Source organism: Triticum aestivum, chromosome 6A (assembly GCF_018294505.1).
Source record: "Triticum aestivum cultivar Chinese Spring chromosome 6A, IWGSC CS RefSeq v2.1, whole genome shotgun sequence".
Classification (NCBI taxonomy): domain Eukaryota; kingdom Viridiplantae; phylum Streptophyta; class Magnoliopsida; order Poales; family Poaceae; genus Triticum; species Triticum aestivum.
In genome coordinates, this window is record NC_057809.1 from 611,514,632 (window position 1) to 611,536,055 (window position 21,424).

Below are 21,424 nucleotides of genomic sequence, written 5' to 3' on the forward strand. Positions count from 1 at the left end.
TTCAGAACCATGGGCAATGTTTCTCCCTGTCTCTCAAGATCCCACAGCCAGCACCCAAGACTCTTACCAGTTTTTATTGGCGTATATGCCTGCCTGAATCCGAATTTAGAGGGGGGGAAGGAGGAGCAACAGTTTCATTCACATCGTCCTCTCGTACGATAAAGAGATCCGCACGGTAGAAAAACAATAATACATTACAACAAGTGTTAATCCGACATGAACGATGTACAGTCCATCGACGAGAGAGTTGTACAATCTGCGTTCTTGTTCCGGTCCGGGCTCGAGGCATCGGCGAAAACGCCGGTTAGTCGCAGCCGCTCGTAGTAGGCACGTGCCTGCCTGCAGATGAGACCACAGCTTGCTCACCAATCGCCGTGCCACCGTCACCATCCTCTCATTGACTAATAAACATGAAAAAAGACAATAACTGAAGGTTAGCTGATACATCAAAAGAGAACCCATTATCATTGATACATCAAGAAAGAACTCATGGCCATTACAACTGAGGATTATTTTCATAGAGCCAGTGGCATGTTAAATTATTTTTTCCAGTTAGCACGATATTAGGCTAGTCCAGTAGGTTCACAGATGGATTCCCATGGCAAGCAAGGCACCTCAGCACCAGGGATGTTGTTTGTTCTTATGTGAATGGATGGGTTCTTCATTTAAGCACATAAAAGATTCATTTCCTTGGAATTTGTATATCAGATTTATCAGCAGGAAGTTAACTATTCCTCCCCTCCACTTTAGCAGACCATCTACCATATCCTTGCTCTGATACTGCCACTCACACTCAGTGGGGAACAAGAGAAGGTAGGTCAAAGACACAATGTCATCGTAAGAAAGAAAGGGCGGTAGATAACACCAGATAATGGTTGAACTGTCATGTGAGGTCAATGTCTAACACCATTATGCCCTCAATGATTATGACATGCACTGCCATAGAACTAGAAATTGCAATGGGCTTACATGTGTTCCAAAGTAGTTTGACTCCAGCATATAGCCTTTACACATGACCACAGTTCAATAGATTAAAAAAAATCCCCAGGAGTAAATAAAGCATTGCCGTGTCAGAATGTTGTAGGGACGAATTACAATAGTCAGAGCTAAGAACTAATTTTAATCGGCAAGTGACAAGTCATGCATCGTTCTGATGCAGAGACCAGGGAGTCCCCCCTTTTCGACAAAAAAACAAGTCAATGTATGCCTATGTCAATATAATAACAATGAGGGGAAATAAGCTTAGTTAACACATTTGGTTGACTTAAGCCAACTTGGGAGTATCATTAAGTAATATACTCTTACTATGAGAATTCAACCAGCATTCAAGTGCATAGGAGATAGGACAAACAGAAACAAGCGTTCTGGGAATGCAGGAAAATTTTAAGAGTGCATTGATACTATCGATGTATGCCTGTATCGCATACACTGAAGAAAATATCTGCAGTTTTTGCATCTGGTGGCCAAATAAGTGTTGTATATTTGTACAGAAAATAGATGCAAAACTTTGCAGTGAATAACTCCACTAGCATCTCTGTTATCACTCAGATCTTTTGCAGGTTAACAGACAACCAAAATATTTACCTGTTGTCTGTAAATATAGCATGGGGCTATTTTTAAGGGAAACAGCAGGTAAGAATAGTATGTAAATATAGCATGGGGCTATTTTTAAGGGAAACAGCAGGTAAGCATGGTGATGTATATATGTATATGGCCAAATACCAATTGTTCCCATGTTAGTTATGCATACCTTGAATCCAGACTTGTTATTAGTTGAACCAGGCAACATTTTCCTTGCGGGTTTGAGTATTTGGAAGGAGCACATCAGCGTCTCGTCTACACTCATCATGGCACCAGCATTATCGAATTCTCCACAGTAATTAGGTGCCGAAAATATTGTTACTAGCTGACGATCAGCAAAGAACTCGTAGCCATCCTCAACAACCTGGATTCCAATATGCAGAAAATAACTAATCAATTTATACTCTTGACAAGGAAAATAATGTGATGGGTGTTTTCTGAGCATAGTGCACCTGATGGGCTCGGCAGATGAGGTCTAAATCATGCTTCTCAAGAAATTCAGCCACTTTATCAGGTCCAAATGTATATGAGACACCTCGATCATTCATAGCCCACCCTTGCGCTTCATTCGAAGGATCGGACCAAAGAAGATCACAAAGTAACCCAGTATCAGGCACATCTGTGGGGCGATTGAGGTTGAGTATTTGATCCAGCTTGTTCAACTCTGGGGAAAGACCTCCATGCATACATAGAATCTTTTCATCTATCAACGCTGATACCGGTAAGCAGTTAAAACAGTCTGTAAATGTTTTCCAGAGTTTTACACTGAATCTGCGCTTGCACTCATCATAGAACCCATAGATGCGGTTTACTGATGCACATTCATGGTTGCCCCTTAGAAGAAAGAAGTTCTCAGGATACTTGACCTTATATGCCAAAAGAAGGCATATTGTCTCAAGGCTCTGCTTTCCCCGGTCCACATAATCGCCCAAGAAAAGATAGTTGGACTGAGGAGGATATCCACCATATTCAAAGAGCCTCAGGAGATCAGAATATTGGCCATGGACATCACCTGATCAGAATAATTTATGCAATATTGACATTAGTATGGAGCTTTCGGTAAGTTGATCAAGCTTCTCTAAATTAACACTCAGATTCAGAAGGAAAAAAATTACAGAAGTTGTTGATATATTTTTATTCAAAAATGTTCTGCTGTAAAAATTACATAGTTTGTTTTTTCTGTGAATACGCAAAAGCCTTGCGTATCATGCAGTGTATGACACAAGTGATATACCATAACTTTAGGCAAAATAAAATGACACATAGACCTGATATACACAACCATTGCCTGAAGTGTAACAGTGAGAAATATGAAAGAAAAACATTTAGAGAACTAAAACAGCTGTGTTTTGTCAGCAAACGGATACTCCAATCATCAGTTGTTCATCTTAATTCTCAAACCGAACACTTTGACAATAAGCTAGCTGAACAACTAACCATCCAATACTGTTATATACATGGCGAGGGATGCCAATTCTCCAGCCTACAGTTAATTACCAAAGGAAAGCTTTTTGTTTGATATACTGCTTTACAACTGTGCACAATGATAAACAATATATGTAATCGATGGTTCTCCAAACTCAATCAATGACATCAAATCCTGAACGGATGAATATACTGCTTTACAGCTGTGCACGATGATAAAACAAAATACATAATCTATGGTTCTCCAAAGTAAAGCAATAACAACAAATCCTGAATGGATAAATATGCTGCTTTACAACTGTGCACAATGATAAACAACACTCATAATATATGGGTCTCCAAAAGTCAATCAACACCATCAAATCCCAAACGGACCCATCAAATAAAACATTGGCAGCTTTCCATTATGAACAGAACCCCAACTAAATCTGGCCTTTTGTCAGATTCCGAAGCACCTAAAACTTAGCAAGCATGGTTAATTGATCATAAACCCCATTGATGCTGCAATGACTCACCAAGAAGCACCCAGTACACATTCAATTGGATGAGTACCTTGCAAACCACCCACCAAGGAGCACTCAGTACAACATCCAATACCTTGCAAATTATTACCCACCACCACCAGATACAGAGCATGGCCTTTCTATCAGCCAGGAACATCTTTGGATGTGCACAACCAGAGAGATTCAAAGTGAGTTTCATCCCAATTAGTGCTGAAATCACTAGCGAAGAGCTACTGCAGACGATGAATCTCTGCCGGACTCCCCGGCCCCGAAGAAAAAAACATGGCAAACCAGCCACCTACCACGCGTTGACCAGCGAGACCGATCCCCCGAGATGGCATTCCGAGGGCGGCCGGCACGGGAGGGAGAGAGAGACGGATGAATCGAGGGAGGGGAGGGATTACCGCAGATTTTGATGGGGGCCTCGAGCTCCAGGAGGTTGGGCTGCGCGAGGAAGATCTCCTTGGAGGCGGCGCAGAGCTGCTTGATCTCCGACTCGGACAGCTGCGCGTTCTTCCCGGGCTTGAGGCTCTTCACCTCCAGCAGCCTGGCGATGATGTTGTCCAGCAGCGCCGGATCCATCCCCTTCTCCATCAATCAAGAGCTTCTCAACAACGCACAGAGCGGCGACAGTTAAAGAAGAAGAAAACAAGGCTATCCCCGCAACAGCAACAAAAAGGAAAGGAATCAAGCACAGATCGAGCAAATCTCGCTCTGCTTTGCTCTTTTGGGGGATTGGATTGGAGGCGGCGGCGGGCTCGTGATGATCACTGTGCCGGCCGGGAGGGTCCGAACCAAAGGTACCTTTTTTCTCCTCGGCCTTTCCGGTCTCCTCCGCCCGCTTTATTCTTCCCTCGTGCTCCGGGATTCCTTCTTGTTCTTGTTCTCGGAGGAGGCCGGAGCTCGTCTCTTCTCGCCCGGTGGGGATTTTCGCCTGGCCTTCTCACTGATCTCTTCTTGTTCTTGGCATTGGTCAGGGTCTCCTCTCCCACCCTCCCCCTATCTCTCTCTCTACCTCTCTCTGTCACTTTCTCTCTCCTTGTGCCAATTCCCCAAGGACTAGTATTGGACTTTGTGGAATAATAAAGCATGCAACTTTTGCAACCAGGCCCTTGTGGATGCTTGGTTATTGTGCCTGGGCCCCTGGTTGGAGATCACAAGGACAGTGCTGGGGTTGTTTTTGCAAAGTGTGTTGGCCCCCCATGTCCTTGTCACTTGACATTTCCTAGTCAGATTTTTTGTTGGGTTGCATGCAACTATGCAAGTGATGTTTTTGGAAGGATGGAAGATGATGAGGGCCTGTGAAGTGTGCTGGTGCTTGCAGCAAAATGGCTGGTGCTGGTGGAGGTATTTATTGAGCTGGGGAGACCTTTTCTTCTTATTATTATTCTTGGTTTGTGATACATGTGGCACTCAGCTGGCAATTGCAACTGCTGCTCTATTTGTCATCATCCCTCCTTTATGTATTTTGATTGGAAACTGAAGCTGGTTGCTACTAACATAGTAAGACTACTTCATGCTGGAACTCCATCTGGCAGTTCTGGTAGTGCAATTGCAATTGCAAAATGCCATTTGGATCATATGAAATAGTTTTTGTTCGTTTGCCCTTTTCTTCCCTCCGGCGCAACTGAAACTAGTTGCTACTAACATAGAACTATATACTGCCATATACTCTATCCATTCTAAAATAAGTGACTCAATTTTATACTAACTTTCTACAAAGTTAAGTCGCTTATTTTGGGACAGGAGGAGTATTTTTTTAGGTATGGAAGTTTGGAATTGGCGTTGGATTTCTATGTGAAATCTTTGCAGGATTGGTCAATACATGTGTTTGTTATGTCCCATATTTTTACGTCATTTTTTATCCTTTTCATGGGAGAGGAAAATAAGCTTAGTACATTATCTAAGGAAAACTACAATTATTCACGGCCCACATGTCGTTAGATATTTCCTTGTATCGTAATGGATCCAACTGTCTAGCACACATCAGATATTTTCCATGTATCATGCATGGGACAATCGGAGAAGTAGGAGACAGCCTTATGCTCTGTACACTTCTTCTGAATTATATAAGGGATCTCCAATTTTGATGTATTGTAAACACATCCTCCGGCCAGCACAGCTACTAACCACTAAGCAACCGATAGGTAAAACATATAAAGTTTAAAATAATGGTGCTATAGTGGTTTCGCAGGGCCAAACTAAACGGCATCCCATCTTAAAAAAAGCTCAAAAGGTTTAGCGGGATATACCACCGTTTAGCTTCGCTTTAGCTGATCTGGAGGCTACCGCCATTTGCCATAGCGTGCTATATTCAACTTTGGTAATTTTTAAACTATGTGAAAGCCGTCACAAGACCATAACTAAAGGTACCAATGTGATGATATTATATAGTAGCAACAAACATTGTATTTTATTTTTGTCTATGCATCATGACATACACACGGTCTAAGCAATGTCATCAGCATAACGATCATCATGCACTCTCTTCATTTCAAAATATAGCAGATATTAATTTTGTCCAAACTTTGCAGACCTTGACCGACTTAAAAAATATTCAATATGACATCAATATAATTAAGTCTATCATGAAATATATTTTTATATTATACTTATCTGGCACCGTAAATATTTATCTCCATACTTGACGTTGCAATCTTTGACCTAGACAAAACTGAAATACACCATATTCTAAAGTGTAAAAAGTAACACTACCAACCTAGCCAGTCCTAAACTAGGCAGCCATGCCACAACCACCAGCACCGTAGCAGTAGGGTCACGATGACAATGAGATTGTGCATCGTGTACCAATTCTTTTATCAGGATTTGGTTGATGGTGATGACCGATGAGTGGTCTTCCTCTTTGTCATCCTCTGCCCTTGGAATCTTTGGCGGACACGAGGACGGACGCATGCAAACTAACCCAGAATGTTTCGCCACTAATGGCGCACTGATGAAAATTATCCGTCCCTCTCTCTGTCCATCCATCTGTCTGTCCGTTGTGCTTTGAGATTTGCGCGTGAGATCGGCCATCGTCAAACCGCCAAATGTAATTAATTAAGGCCGCTTCGTGGAATCACGGCGACTGTCGACCTGTCTTGGCTTGGAACGAACGATTGGTCGTATCTGCGGGATGCATTAGTCTAACTTGCATGTCCCTAGTTTAAGCAAAGATATTGATGATAATTGCGTAGATGGATGCCCCTACGCGTTCGCTCAACAGTTTGTAGCTTTGTAGGATTATTATTATTTTTCTTGTTATGATCACCATGTGCAAGTACGTTAAGATTGCTCAGCTAGCTTGCAACATTTTTAATACTAGTATAGTAGTAGTACTTACTTTTGAGAGAAGCAAGAAATGGTAACACGTCAACAGAGACCAGGCAGATTATTTTGATGCAAGCAATCAAACCATAGCTATCATTCGAGGATCTGGGAGTGTATGCAATTAACCTTTTTAGAAATTGCCATATAAAACGCGCTCGTGCTAACGATATTTTTGCTCCAAGCTATAGATGGCCAAATATACACAAGCATCCAACCTTCTTTTGTGCAAACAGAAAGTCCAAGTGGGCATGCATTTTATTTTCAAGAAATCTAACAGGCATACGCCGCACACCAGACTATTTGGGGTTAGCCGTGTATGGATCACCCTAACTCCAGCTAGTGCTTGGTCTAGGTGTCGGGCCGGTGGTGGCAATACAAAGTTCATCAGCGGTGTAGAATAAATTCTCCTCGTTCTGACGATGTTGGTTGGCCTCGATGGAGAACATGTGGAGCTTTGATCAGGGCTAGTTCTTGGGCCCATTTTTGTCAACGTTTCCTCTAGGTGGTCTAGGACGTCGTTGTTCGGCGGAGTGGACGACAATGGTTCGTGTTGTGCTCTTTTGGCGTCTTCTTTCATTCGGCGATGCACGACCAACTTCGGGTTTGCCGAAAAGCTAGTAAGGTAAAGCCTCCCTGGTTCTATTTGGTCGGATCCGGATGGTTGTTCAGTCAGCTTCATCTCCCTCTTTCTCCGGACGGTGATCTGATCCTCAAATAAATGTCGCCAGCTTTTTTCTGGCTCCAACTAGCGACTCCCCGACCGCTGCGTCAACAATGTTGCCCTAACTTTGAGGTTGTTTCAGAGAACCAGTGGCAACATTAAGCTCTGTCCATGGCACGCCGCTAGTGAGTGCAAGAGGGTTTTATTTTCTAATTTTGTCATTATGTTCTTGTATGATTGGACAATTTTAAAACATGGCCTTGGCCTTCTCACAATGGGAAACATGGTGACTCAAACTACCTTTTTTTTTACCAGTTATACATGAATATGGTAGGACAGAACAACGGTAATGTTGCTGTGGTGGCATGAAACGGTGTCTATGTACTTTTGCATACATATATTTAGCTGGTCCGGATGCTTAAGCCTGATCGTGTCTAGTTACTTGTCCGGTCTATCCCGAGACAAAGTTGTGCGGGAGCCATGGACCAAGGCGCCACTCTATTCCTCGAAAAAAGCGGGGGCATAAGCTAGGCAGGGTTTAGCACTAGATAGGTTGGCATTGCGCTGAGGCGGAGGGTAGGCAACCCCCATGCCCCCCCCCCCCCCCCCCCAACGATTGCAACGCGACGACTATTTCTCCCATTAAGCGAGACCGTAGGAACTTCCGTTGCGAGCATTAACACTAACGGGCCGGTCCACTTGTGCACACTTTTAAAAGGAAATAGTGAAAAAGGAGCGATGCAGGGGGGGACTTGAACCGTGTTCTCCAAGATAGACTGCAACATTGTCTAAAAAAAGATAGATTGCAACGGTGCTAGCCACCGGGCCAGTATCAGGATTCTAATCAAGTAATATGGCGGGATGTACTGAGGCGAAATGAGCCGGAGTTTTGCTAGTATTGTTTTTTTCTTCCGGGATGTTTCTTCTCTTTTTCCTTCTCTATTTTTTTGATTTTTCATTCTTTCTTAATTTATTTCTTTGATTTTTTTTCATTTCCTTTTTCCTTTTGGTTATTTTGTTTCCTTTTTTGAGTTTCATTTTTTGTTTTCTCTGTTTCTTTTGGTTTTCATTCTAATTTTTTTGTATATGTCTACAACATTTTTCTAATACACGTTTATAATTTTTCAATACAAATGTAACATCTTGTAATCCATAGTCAAGAAAATTTATACATATTAAAAAAAATTCAAATACAAGGTTAAGCTTTTTGAATACATACATGGTTAACATTTTTCCTATACACACTTTAAACTTTTTCAAATGATTGATTAATTTCAAATACAAGATTAACATCTTTCTAATACAAGGTCAACATTTTTCTATGAATTGTTTTTTTCAAATGCATGGTAAAAATATATATACACATTTAGCATTTTTCAAATGCTTTATTAACATTTTTGAAATACTTTTTAGTTTTTTTTAAAATGCCGGATTAATATTTCCATATACATGGTCAAAAGATTTCATCATTTTTTTAATACATGGCCAACATTTTTTCTATACATATTCAACATTTTTCAACCGGTTTATTAACATTTTCCAAATACTTGTTTAACATTTTTTTTCAAATTCTTGATTAACATATTTTAAATACATGATAAAAAAAATTCACATGAATTGTATTTTTTGGTATACATGGTCAACATTTAGTCTATACACATTAAAAAAATTTCAAATGCATGATTAATTTTTTTTAAACATTATGAAATGGATATTTTGCAATATATATGTTAAATTTTGGTAAGTGTAAACAAAAGTAAGAAAATAAATCAGACAAAGAAAACAGAAGGTCAAACAAACAAAAAAGCGGCAGTGGCCTCACGCTAGCTGGGCCAGCCTATTTAGGCCGGTGCCTTCAGTGAGAGCTGACTCTGTCTCGCTTGCAGCGAAACATAGTTGTGCCCCTATTGCAGCGGGGGACTAGTACTAATAATATTAGGTTTAACTAGCAAATATGCCCGTGCGTTGCAACGGAAGACAAAAAAAGTTATGCGCAAGCCAAATAAGTATGACTCAATACCCTTATATATGAGCGTCCTCAATCTTAACATGGTGGATCACCATGTTGCCATTTATTTTTCTTTCCACCTTCGCTGACGACGATGTCCACGAGATCACAATGCATTCAATGTGGTAACCCCAAGGCTATGAGCTTGCCACTGCACGCCACACTTGTCATTACGTTGCGCAAGGGAATGTTTAAATTTTTTTAAAAAATCTCATCGACCACGAACTACTCCCAACGACTAGACATATAAATACTTTCGAAAAACTAATCAAATCCTAGACATCAAAGACTTTTGAATCGGTGAACAGTTTTTCAAATAGACACACTACTCCCAACATTACTTTTATTTGTGAACATTTTTTGAAATGCATGAACAATTTTTGAACTCATGACCATTTTTTTACTCAACAAAATTGTTTCGAATCTATGAGTTTTCTTAAATTAGCGAACAAATTATAAAATTTTCAAATTTACGTAAACATTTTCTAAAATTTTATGGACATTTTTTCAGATTCCTGAATATGTTTTGAATACATAATTTTTATTTCCCAACCATTTTTCCAACTCATGATTTTTTTTATAATTTGCGAGCAGCTTTGCAAAACCAACAACATTTTCTGAATCCGCAAAAAATATATGATTTCGTAAAAAACATTGGAATTCACATACATTTAATGATTTCTCGAGCATGTTTTTGAAAACTCGCAACTTCTAAAATTTAGAAATCCCGAATTTGTTTAAAGAAGGAAGAAAACAGAATAAGAAAAGAAAAGAAAAAGATGAAATGGAAAAAACTTGGGGAGTCAACCCCGCTCATGAGCTGGCCCATGAACATATAAGTGGGTAGGACTTGTGTTAGAGAAGGGATAAAAAACTAATCAAATCCTAGACATAAAAGACTTTTGAATCGGTGATCAGTTTTTTGAATTGACAAACATTTTTTTCAATTTTGGATTTTCTCAAAAAAATCATGAACATTATTTTTGTTTACGAACATTTTATGAAATGCATGAACAGTTTCTGAAATCATGAACATCTTTTTTACTCAACAAAATCGTTTTGAATCTATGAGGTTTTTTAAATTAGGGAACAAACTATAAAATTTTAAAATTTCTGTGAACATTTTCTAAAATTTGATGGATATTTTTTCAGATTCCCGAATATGTTTTGAATACACGGTCATTTAAGTTTATTTCCCCACCATTTTTTTCCAATTCAGATTTTTTTAGAATTTTTGAACAGTTTTGTAAAACCACCAACATTTTTTGAATCCGCGAAAATTTTATGATTTCCCAAACTTTTTTTGAATTCACATACATTTTATGATTTCTCGAACATGTTTTTGAAAACTCGCAACTTTTAAAATTTGAAAATACCAATTTTTTGAAAGAAGGAAGAAAACAGAATAATAAAAAAACGAAATTAAAAAAATAGGGAGTCAATCCCCGTACACGGGCCGGTCCATGAACAGATAAGTGGGGAGGACTTGCGTTAGAAAAGAGATGAAAAAAGTGAGGAGGCTGGGGATCAAACCCTGGTCTCCTGGCGTTAGCCACTGTGATGCTTGTGCATCTGCTATTTATTTTGTTATTACAATTATAAAAGAACGAAGCGTGACAGCGACATTGGGAAAAACGAATTGTTTTCTTCACTTATGGGTCGCATAGTGGATAATTTATAGCATATTCGGGGGTATTTATTATGACGTATGGGTACAGGCAAAAGCATTAGACCTTTTATTATTAAGTAAAAATTATCCGACCACCAGGGCATTAGCAAAGATATGTGTGGGCTAAAATCATGTCAAGCCCAAAATGCAACAAGGGCAATCGTGGAGGTCCCCTAAAAAAGCAATCGTGGAGGTAGATGTCATGGAGCAACCCACTGGTCATAATGTCCCCAATCTCACTTGAGTTGATATGACCCCCCCCCCCCCCCCCCCAAGCAAAATATTGAGGCATCTGTAGAAGTTCTAGAACAACAAAGAATCGGAAGCACACCATTTGAGCGAGACCCTGGAAAGCGCAAACAAATTTGGGAGCTCCCTCTTGATAAGCAAAATGAAGCACGCTAATTCTATATTTCCGAAGGCCGATACATGCCATACATGAGAGAGTACCCATATAATGATGATCCACCAAAACATCATCGGCATTTCCAATACTAATGGCTTGAGTTTTCACCTTACACAAAGCGCACATATTGCTTCCATTGTTTCCTCTTCTCAAGAAAGCCAATTGGGAAGTGCAGGTCAGAAACATTTACTGTATTGGGATTTGATAGGTGGAAGACGATGAATAATGGGAAAGAGTGTGCTTTTTTTAAACTCATATGGGTAAAATGCCGGTTCAACCCATAAGTTCTCGGTTTGTTGTTATGAGAATTTTAAAAACATCATGACTCATATCGATAAGATGTTTGTGAAAGCATCCCAAAAACGATTGTAGACGCAAGGTGAAGGCTCAAAGTTACAATTGATTCCATTCGGTAAGCAATATTTTTCTTTCATCTTCTGTTACAATAATAAAAATATTGTTTTTGTAGTATCCTGACAAATAAATTATACAATATGATTCAGGTGGTTAACATTCCAGGCCTGTGCTTTTAGAGGCCAGGATGAATCTCCAGGATCCATTAACCGGGGTAATTTCATTGTCCGGTAAAACTTTTGGCTTCTTATAACAAGGAGGTGAAAGATGTTGTCTTGGAAAATGCTCCTAGAAATGCAAAGTACACATCTCATTTTGTTCAATAGGAAACTCTTAGTATACTTTCTCGGAAGGTGTAAAGTACAATTAGAGAAGAAATTGGTGATAGAAATTTTTGTATAATGGTTGATGAAGCTCGCGATGAATCCAAAAAAGGGAAAATGACATTGGTCCTCCGGTTTTCCGACACTGAAGAGTTCATACAGGAGCGTGAATGACACTCTTGCATTGACTCCCAAGGAGACAATTTGTACTATCCTAGCAGATACCAATTTAAATGTGGAAGATATCAGAGGTCAAGCATATGACAGGGCCAACAATATGTGAGGGGAGTGGAATGGATTAAAAGCTTTAATTCTGAAGGAGTGCCATTATGTATATTACATTCATTGTATGGTGCATCAACTTCAATTGGCTTTGCTGCAGCATCACGAGAGGTACATGAAGTGCATAATTTTTTTAACATGCCAATTTTGTCATAAATGTTGTCGGTGCTTCACCTAAATGCAATGACGAATTACTAGCAAATCAAGCCGCCGAGATTGCACATGAAATTAAACTGAGGGAGCTTGATATGGGAAAAGGGGCAAACCAGATTGACTCTTTACAGAGACCAGCACACACTAGATGGAGTTCGCACTTCAATTAAGTTCAAATCTTGAGGAAGATGTTTGGTGCTACAATTACAGTCCTACGAAGTATAGCAAATGATTGTTCGGTCACCAAATATTCCCGTGGAGATGCTGGAGGCGCCCTAAGGATAATTATTTCTTTTGATTTTGTGTTCATTTTGCACCTCATGGAGAGGATTATGAAAATCACAGATGTCTTGTGCCAAACACTCAAGAAGAAATCTTTGGACATTTTGAATGCATTAGATACAGTCTCGAACACTGAGGTGCTCCTCGCTGATCTAAGAGAAGTATGGGAACCTCTCTTAGAGGTGGTTAAGACCTTTTGTATGAAGCATGAATTTGAGATCCCCGATATGAGTTGCAAGTATGTCCCTTTCCTCTATCTGTATAATAGAATAATATGAATCACATATGCTTTACTCTAAGACATATATTGTATCTGCAATTTGCAGGTATGTTGACTAAGTCCCGCAATAAACATAATGACATCACAGTGCTTCACCACTACAAAACAATTGTGTTCAATGTGGCGATAGACCAACAACTTGTTGAGCTAAATGACCGTTTTAGCATTCATACTACAAAGCTTATGACACTCTGCGCATCCTTGGGTCCAAGGCATGAGTCATTTGACATGTCAAAGATTTGCAGGCTTGGGGAAAGATTCTATCCAACAGATTTTTCTAGTCAAGAGTAGGCTTAGCTGCAGCCACAACTTCCACACTATCAATTAGATGTTCGCAATCATCCAGAACTAATTTTTTTCATCACTTGCTGATTCGAGTGTTGCATTGCATCAAGCATGTAAAGCCTCTATTTATCAAATGGTTGATAGATTATTTCGACTAGCATCACTCTCCCGGTGTAAATTGCAACCGCGGAGAGAACTTTTTCAGCGATGAAGCTTACCAAGACGCGTCTCCGAAGTAAAATGGGTGACTATTTTCTTCGACATTACATGGTTGTATACATTGGAAAGTAAACAAATACAAAGTTCAATGTTAATGAGATTATTGATTTGTTCGATCAACTGGCTAGGGGGCATAGATCTTCATTCAAACTAGTAGAAATGTAGTTTTTTAATTGCAAAGCTTATACTGTTACATATTTGATATCACTACAATATTCAAGACTTGAAATATTTTTTTGTTATGTCTCTTGTGTGTTTCAATGTGCCCCCCGCCCCCACAGTGGTGAAATCCTGGCTCCTCCCCTGATGCGCAAACGATGCTTTTAGCAGGGTGAGCACGACAACCTTTAGTGACGCATGGGGCAGGTCCTCCTCCTCCCCCCCAACACTGAACATAGTCTATTAGTGAGCCCCAACTTCAGCCCTTAGCCGACATAGCTTACTGCTTCATCAAGTGCAAGAGCGGTCGCAAGACACCTCGTTGGTTCGGCTAAACTAGAGTCAATTGACTGGAAAGTGCCCCCTTTGATAACTACATGCATGCCATGAATATGTACCCACATGACAACGGATGGGCCCTTCTTGTCATTTTGGGAGCAACATGGTAGGAGGGTGCATTGTGTCAACAAGTTTGCTAAATGGAGTACATTGCATGAAAATACCCAATGGGTCATGGTGCCATGCAAGGTGGAATCAACACCACATGTTCAGTTGAGTTTCATGCTCTTCACTTACCCAGAAGCTCGTATAAATCCATTCCTTGTCTAGTTTAGTTTGTATACCGCGTGTATATCAGCATGTATATCAGTAGAGAGTTATGAAGGACAGATTGTAAGTGCATCAAGTGTCCCCTTAATGGTTTGGAGTATTCAAGACAAATAGGTTGAGGGACTAATGTGTTTGTGAGTATACACAAGAGTCGTAGTCCATAAAGATTTGGTTTAACCGACGGGAGACGACCCCTAAAAATATATTTCTTCAAGTGAAGAAATTGGTACAACCTGAAGAAATTGATGTGAAGATTTTGAAACTTGAAGACCTTTTTTTCGTAGTTTCTTTCTTTTTATTTGAGTCATAGTTTCTTTTTTTCTTATTTGAGTCATAGGAAAAACCGTATTATTAAAGGAGGTTTAGATGAAACATATTTCGTATTTCTAGTGTGACGCTCAAACTTATACGTACACTTGCAGCTTCAAGTGAAGCCTTTGGAATCCTCTGGAACAGTTGACGAATTTGCTAGCGACAGTGACGTAGTTCATCTGATCACTGGCGAATTTGGTCAGGAAGAGGAGTAAGGATTTCGCCAGTGCGATCTGACTATCATGAGGAAATTGAGTGCCCCAACAAAACCGAGAGTACAAATTTCTGACCATTGTTGCGCCGCGTGTAGCTGTCAGTGGATCCTTATCCTCACAACGGTCATGTCTGAAGGGGCATTTATGACATTTTATGTCGGGTTGCCCCTGGCTATAAATAGCCACCCTCTATAACCACTTATTGGTTGGCTGCTCCAGAGAGAACTTGACACTTGTCATTTGAGAGCAACCCTTCCTCTGATGACTTTGAGAGAAATCCAAGTGAGGAAAACCCAACCAGAACCAAAGTGATTGAGCATCAGTGAAGAGATTGATCTATATGATCCGACGCCTGTTACCTTTGAAGACTGTCATTCTTTCAAACAGTTAGACTTCATGTTCTGAGCACCCAAGAGTAATTGTGGTGTGCCGGTAAACAAGTCTGTAAAGGTTTTAGAAGTCTATCTTGAAGACTTACCATGAATGATTGGGCGGGGTCTAAGTGACCTTGTCTCAAGAAGAATATGGTGAGAACCGAGTGTTTTCAAAGTTCAACTCAGCCACCTTAACCAGACATACAGTTTTTTTTGCGGCGACAAGCAGACATATAGTTGATACAACAACTAGACCTGGTCTACCAAATCGCTGTGTCTTCATCGAGCCTACCTGGTTTCAAATTCCTCACCCCTTTACCTTTAAGTTATTCTGCTGTTGAAGAATTTGCGATCTACGTTTTGAAGAATTTGAACTGAAGACTTTCATGGATGCTCCCTCCCCGGTGCCAGCCGCAAAAACACCGGTCCTCGCCGGTGTCGCCGTCCCTCCGGTTGCAACATCAATGCGGCCAGGACGTCGCTCGCCAGTTGAGCCGGTGGTAACAAAAAAAGACACTAGTTCCAGCAAAAAATACAAATGGTGGTAGCAAAAATTCGCTGTCCCAGGAAATCCCAAAAAACAGTAGTAACAAAAATGACTGCTGGTTCCAGCAAAAATCAAATATTGTTCCAGCAAAAAAGAATTGTAGCAAAAATCATGATTGTAGCAAAATAGAAAAGGGGTTCCAGCAAAAATCTGAAGTAGTTCCAGAAAAAATAAGACGTGGCCGGCACCGCCGTCTCCGCCCACCACCATGTTCACCTAATGCAGCAATATCAAGAGATGGTTCCAACAAAAATCGGGAGTGGTTCCAGCAAAAAGATGATGCAGCAAGAAATTCATGGCGCCCACCTCTGTCCACCACCAAACCCCCGTTGAAGCAAACCCCCCGCTGGCACCACACCTCATCGGTGTCGATGGCCATGTCTTCCTCTCTTGTCGCGCGCGGTGGTGGGTGCCCCTCCCAAAGTAGTGCCCATTTTGCGGGGAAGGTTGACGCGTGGATGGAGGCGGGTTCACGCGGGATTGGCGGTGGTCATCGCCGGTGAGATAGATGCGGATGGAGGTAGCAGGAGAAGAAGACGCGCGAGGGATAAGGAAAGACTACACTGGAATGAATGGGTAGGAGTGGTCGGCTTCAAGCATTTTCCTATATAGATACAAGGATGAACCCGACGGAAGCACTCCGTGCTTTATTAGTAGGTATATATAATATAATATAATATAAATAAATATAAATATAAATAAAAGAAGATAAAGATAAAGAGGTAAAGATACGTGCAGGCATTTTCTTTTTCTTTTTCTTTTTTAGGGGTCTTTTTTTTTGATTGATTGATATGTAGGATTGATATGTACAATAACTAGGTACATCTGTCCTACCCGTGTAAAAAAAAATAAGGATCAGAAAACCTCCTTGTTAAAGCCAGAGGAGGCTGCCATATAACGTTGCCATCTTTTTCAGCGCACCTAGCTAAGAAGGTGCGTGCAGGCGATTCCTGCCGTCCGCCATGTAAGCCTAGCTAGCCGCCATCTGCCACATGCATCGTTGTTCCTTGAGATCAGACCGCCATGAAGCTCAACCGGGCTCGCCGCCGCCGCCGTGATGTAAGCCCCCGTTGCTTGTGTTCCTCCTCAAATTCTTGTGCATGAGTCATTGAAATATATCAATCTATCTGTCCACCTGGTGAAAGTCGATAGGCTAATCAAATTGCCCGACGATGTGTTGCTCAACATCTGGAGAGGGTCGGCACGCTTGACGCCGTCAGGGCCTGCGTCGTCTCCAAGCAAACGCTCAACCTGCCGGCCTTGCTCTCGCAGATCTTCTTCGACCTCAGCGACCTTGATCTACACCGGAAGAACCGCGGCATGGCGGACATGACCGACAAGATCCTCAGCACGAGGTCTCCTCTGATCCCCATCCGCAATCTCAAGCTCAGGTTCATCATGAGAGGCGACGACCATATCAAGATCGGCAGGGCCGTCGCCCTCGCCATGGCGACGCATAAGATCGACGCCGCAGAGTTCGAGGTCCTGACCAAGGATATCTATTATCGTACCACTGACGCGGATCTCCTCGACTTCGCGAAGATGTTCAGCAATTTTATCGGCGAGTGCCCGGATGCGTTTGCCGGTCTCACGCGGCTGCATCTGCAGAACCTCAGGTTGCGTCAGTGGGACATAACCAACATCCTGACCACCTGCAAGCGGCTGGAGTCACTGAGTTTCAACCGTTGTGATGTGGGGAACCTCTGGGTGCTGCGCGTAGAGCACGCCGGACTCGTTGAGCTTACATTCGCCTATGGGAAATTTTTAAGAGTAGAGCTTCACAGTCTACCGAAGCTTCAACGGATGACCTTGCATAGATGGGCATACAATACTAACAATCCCTTGTTACTTGGTTTTGTCCCTCGGCTATCCAAACTAAGCCTCACTAACGCATATCATTCATCAAACAACTACAAGCTAAGCCAATTGCTTGTTGTCCCCTCGATAAGTGATCTGCATCTGGATTTTCTAAGTGAAAAGGTACATACTCACTAACAATCATCTTTTTATTTACTTATTTTTGTTTTGGAAAAGCTCACTACGATCATCTTTGTCTGGTTTTGTCTATGATATTATATATTTTTTTGAAGGCTTTTATATCATCACAACGAGAACAAGCCACCAAAAGAATGTGTCCAATTGATCCTGTTATATATATGCACGCCATCCAAAGCGGGATATAAATTCACTTGTAATCGACAGTTCCACACTAAATTTTTGTGGTCAAAATAGCAAATCCTTGTGATGTGCCCGTTTTAGGCCCATGACCGATGTAATTTATACACATCTTGTAGTTAATGTGTTCTCCCGATATTGTAGATTTGGGTTCAACCAGAATGCAAGAAATTGGTTGCGCCTGTGCTCAGCAAACTACGCCTGGTGAATCTCCACAATCTTCCTGAGGAATGTGATATCGCTTGGACAATGTTCTTTCTTGAAGCCGCACCATCTCTAAAAGAGTTTTCCATCACAGTATGGGATCATAAGTGCGAAATGGAGTCGCAAAAAAGTCACTCTAAGAAAACAGATGTGAAGTGGGAGCCATCTACTCCTGATTTCAAGCACAAAAATCTGGCAAGGTAACTATCTATGGCTTCCAATCCGACGACAACTTCATGGGATATGTCAGGCGCGCCATTCAAGCTGCGGTGAACATCGAGGAGGTATCTCTACATGATAGGAAGGTGTGCAAGCTATGCACTCACAAGTTCCCTCATATCGGGGTTCGTCCTTCGAGTTATCCACGGACTAGCGAGGAGGTTGATTTATTCAGGAAGAAGATCACCGAGGCGAAGGCCGGTTCCCATGCTATGATTCACTTGCGCACCATCGGTGAATCTTTTGCTCTCACCATGGCGGCTGAGAACCAAGATGCGGCCGATTAGTTCCTGGACTCGAGAACTTATACTAGTAGCTATTGCGTGTGTTATTGTTTTTCTCTTGAATTGTTTCTTAATTGACTAGTTAGTATACAATATTATCTCGGCTACTCTCTTGTGGGAGTAACTCTTGTATACTACTTTGAAGCCCATGTATATACGTTTGCTCTCTTTTGTGTCGTGGTCGTGTTGGATATAGTATGATTATTTTTCTTTTATTTTTTGTCTATTTCATCTATGAGAGCAAAGTCAATGTGTTGACCCTCTTGAAGATGAGTCGGCGGAAGATGGCTACGAAGACGGCGGATTCTATAGCATGTGCATGCGGTGCTCCTGGCTCGCTGTTGGACGGCTTGGTACGGCCAAAGGATTAGATAGTGTGAGTTGGTGCGGGGTCAAGATACATCAACAAGCTTGTAGGTGTAGTGATGATAGGTCACTAGAAAGGTGGCTTTGGGTTAAGGTCAACGCTGGTGCCGGCCGACCGGACGAAATATCGCCTGGTGGCGTGCTAGTCCTTAGATTTGGTCAGTAATAGCCTTGAGATTGCAATTGTCTCCCTCCCTCATCCCCACTTGGTTAATCGCGTAGGCGGAACCCCCCCCCCCCCCCCGCACCACGCGCATATCTCACGCTCACCCTCGATGCAACACCCGGACTAGCCCGCCCCCTCCCGTCCCCGCCCGCGAGACGCAGCAGGACCTCGCCATTCGCCAAATTCTCGCAGTCGTCCCCTACCATGGGTGCTCGCCGATCTTTGCACCACGACCGCCAGGGTTGCAGCTCTATGGTCAATTGCTCCAGCACACGACATCACGGGCACAACTTCCCCGCTGTTGGCCGGTTCTAGCATGCCGAGACACCAGGTTGAGCATGCCTAGACGCCGGCTTGACCAGCCGCTGCATGCAGCTCACCATGCTCACATCTCATGGTGCGGGACATTGTAGCAAGCCGAGGAGCCGGTCCCAGCAAATCAGGGTTGGTTCCAGCAAATCAAGTCGCAGATGCCATCAAAATTGGGCACCGATTCCAGCTTATCCCTATGCCGGCCCCAGTAGCCCATTGCAACAAATCTGGGTGCGGGTTCCAGCTCCTTGTGATGCCGGTTCCAGCAAGTTGCCAATGTGGCTGTAGCATCATCGCCGCCGGTTCTAGCCTGCAGCTAACACGTCTGTAGCCAAAATGGATGCATGGTGGCGTCACACAACACCTTGCCAGTTGAAGCACCATGCCTAGCCAGTTCCAGCATGCCGCCGACTTGGTTGCAGCATCGCCGCTGGCTGGTTCCAGCTCGCGGTGACCGCAGTCTACATCGCCGCTGGCTGGTTCTAGCTTGCGGTGACCGCGGTCGCAGCATCTCTGCTGGCTGGTGCCAGCTCGCGACAAACACAGACACACCACATGGGGAGGCGGTCGTAGCCTTCACCAGGAGGCGGTGGTAGCAAAAAAATAAAGCTCGCCTCTCCATTGCAACTTGGACGCTGGCTGCACCCGTTGTCGTCTCCTCATGCATGTGATGTTGCTCTACTCGCAGTGTCAATAGTCACCGTTGACGGCACCGGTGGTGGCCTCGCAGCACCCCAGCAATCACCACCCCCGTCGCCACCATTACAATGTCGATGACCCATCTGTTAGCCCCGGCGGAAGGCGATAAGTGTGGTTGGGAGAGAAGATGCGAGAGAATGAGATGTGTGCTGGGAAAAAGTGGTTGTGAAGAGATAAGGTGGGCGCATGCAAAAGGCGGTGAATGGGCCTCAGCTACGGTCCATGAATTGTAACAAACAGGAACAATGGATTGCGTCCCATCCGATGAAGCGGGTGAGACTGGCCGAATCTTCAGTCAATCGATCGGAAGGGAATGTTTCCCTTGGGTTAATCCATGTATTTGTTTTGTCCGACTTTGTTGAATGATTTAATAAAATGACTGTGTGCATCCTTGGATGCAGAGGCCGGGGGATTCAGCTGCTTTTTCAAAAATAAATTCCTAATAGAGTGTTATTAGTGTTGCCTAGATGATGAGAGTAATAAAAAACCCGAACGAAAGCGATCAAAACACTGACAATATAAAATAATGACCATTGGCACCAATCATATTTTTAAAACACAAGAACTATGAGAAAGGTCCTCCAAAAAGTAACGCCTTCGGAAAAGAAAGGACATGCAAATGCGGTCTCCATCGCCAAATCCAACCACCAAAGACTGGATAGTGGGTTCACCCTAAAGATCAAGTCCGAGCAAATTCCAAACAATATATTTAAAAAGATAATGACACAAATACACCATCATTGGAAGGTATAACTAAGGTCAGACGCCTAGGTACTTGAGAGCATTGGGCAGAGCTACGACTAGGCCAACATGGGCCATGCGGGGAGCAGCGCGTGAAGAGCATAGTTATTATTGCAAGATCGAATTTAACGGCTATGTTTATGCGAACTGGACGGCTTCTCGTGCGACTGATCTGTGGGCATGATCGGGAGGCCGACCCCTATTATTAACCGAATTTGCTACTCTTCACCTCAATCAATCTCACTAAATCATTGCAAATCTGAAGCATTGCAAAGCGGCTCTCC

General features: G+C 42.4%; 1 protein-coding gene and 1 pseudogene across 2 annotated transcripts; one reads left to right on the top strand and one right to left on the bottom strand.

Moving 5' to 3' along the window:
* Positions 1-50: 50 nt before the first annotated feature.
* On the bottom strand, positions 51-4,571 carry LOC123129028 (serine/threonine-protein phosphatase PP1). Of its 2 annotated transcripts, none has more exons than XM_044549164.1 (5): positions 4,314-4,571; positions 3,914-4,113; positions 2,034-2,593; positions 1,751-1,945; positions 51-401 (listed from the first exon to the last, which is right to left on the bottom strand). In XM_044549164.1, the coding sequence occupies exons 2-5, from the start codon at positions 4,101-4,103 to the stop codon at positions 384-386; spliced, it is 963 nt and encodes a 320-aa protein (XP_044405099.1). In that variant the 5' UTR covers positions 4,104-4,113; positions 4,314-4,571; the 3' UTR covers positions 51-383. The 2 variants fall into 2 exon arrangements, with proteins under 2 accessions (XP_044405099.1, XP_044405100.1); XM_044549165.1 differs by having other exon boundaries at positions 51-410.
* An 8,441-nt stretch (positions 4,572-13,012) lies between these two features.
* On the top strand, positions 13,013-18,892 carry LOC123129804 (uncharacterized; annotated as a pseudogene).
* The last annotated feature ends 2,532 nt before the right edge of the window (positions 18,893-21,424 follow it).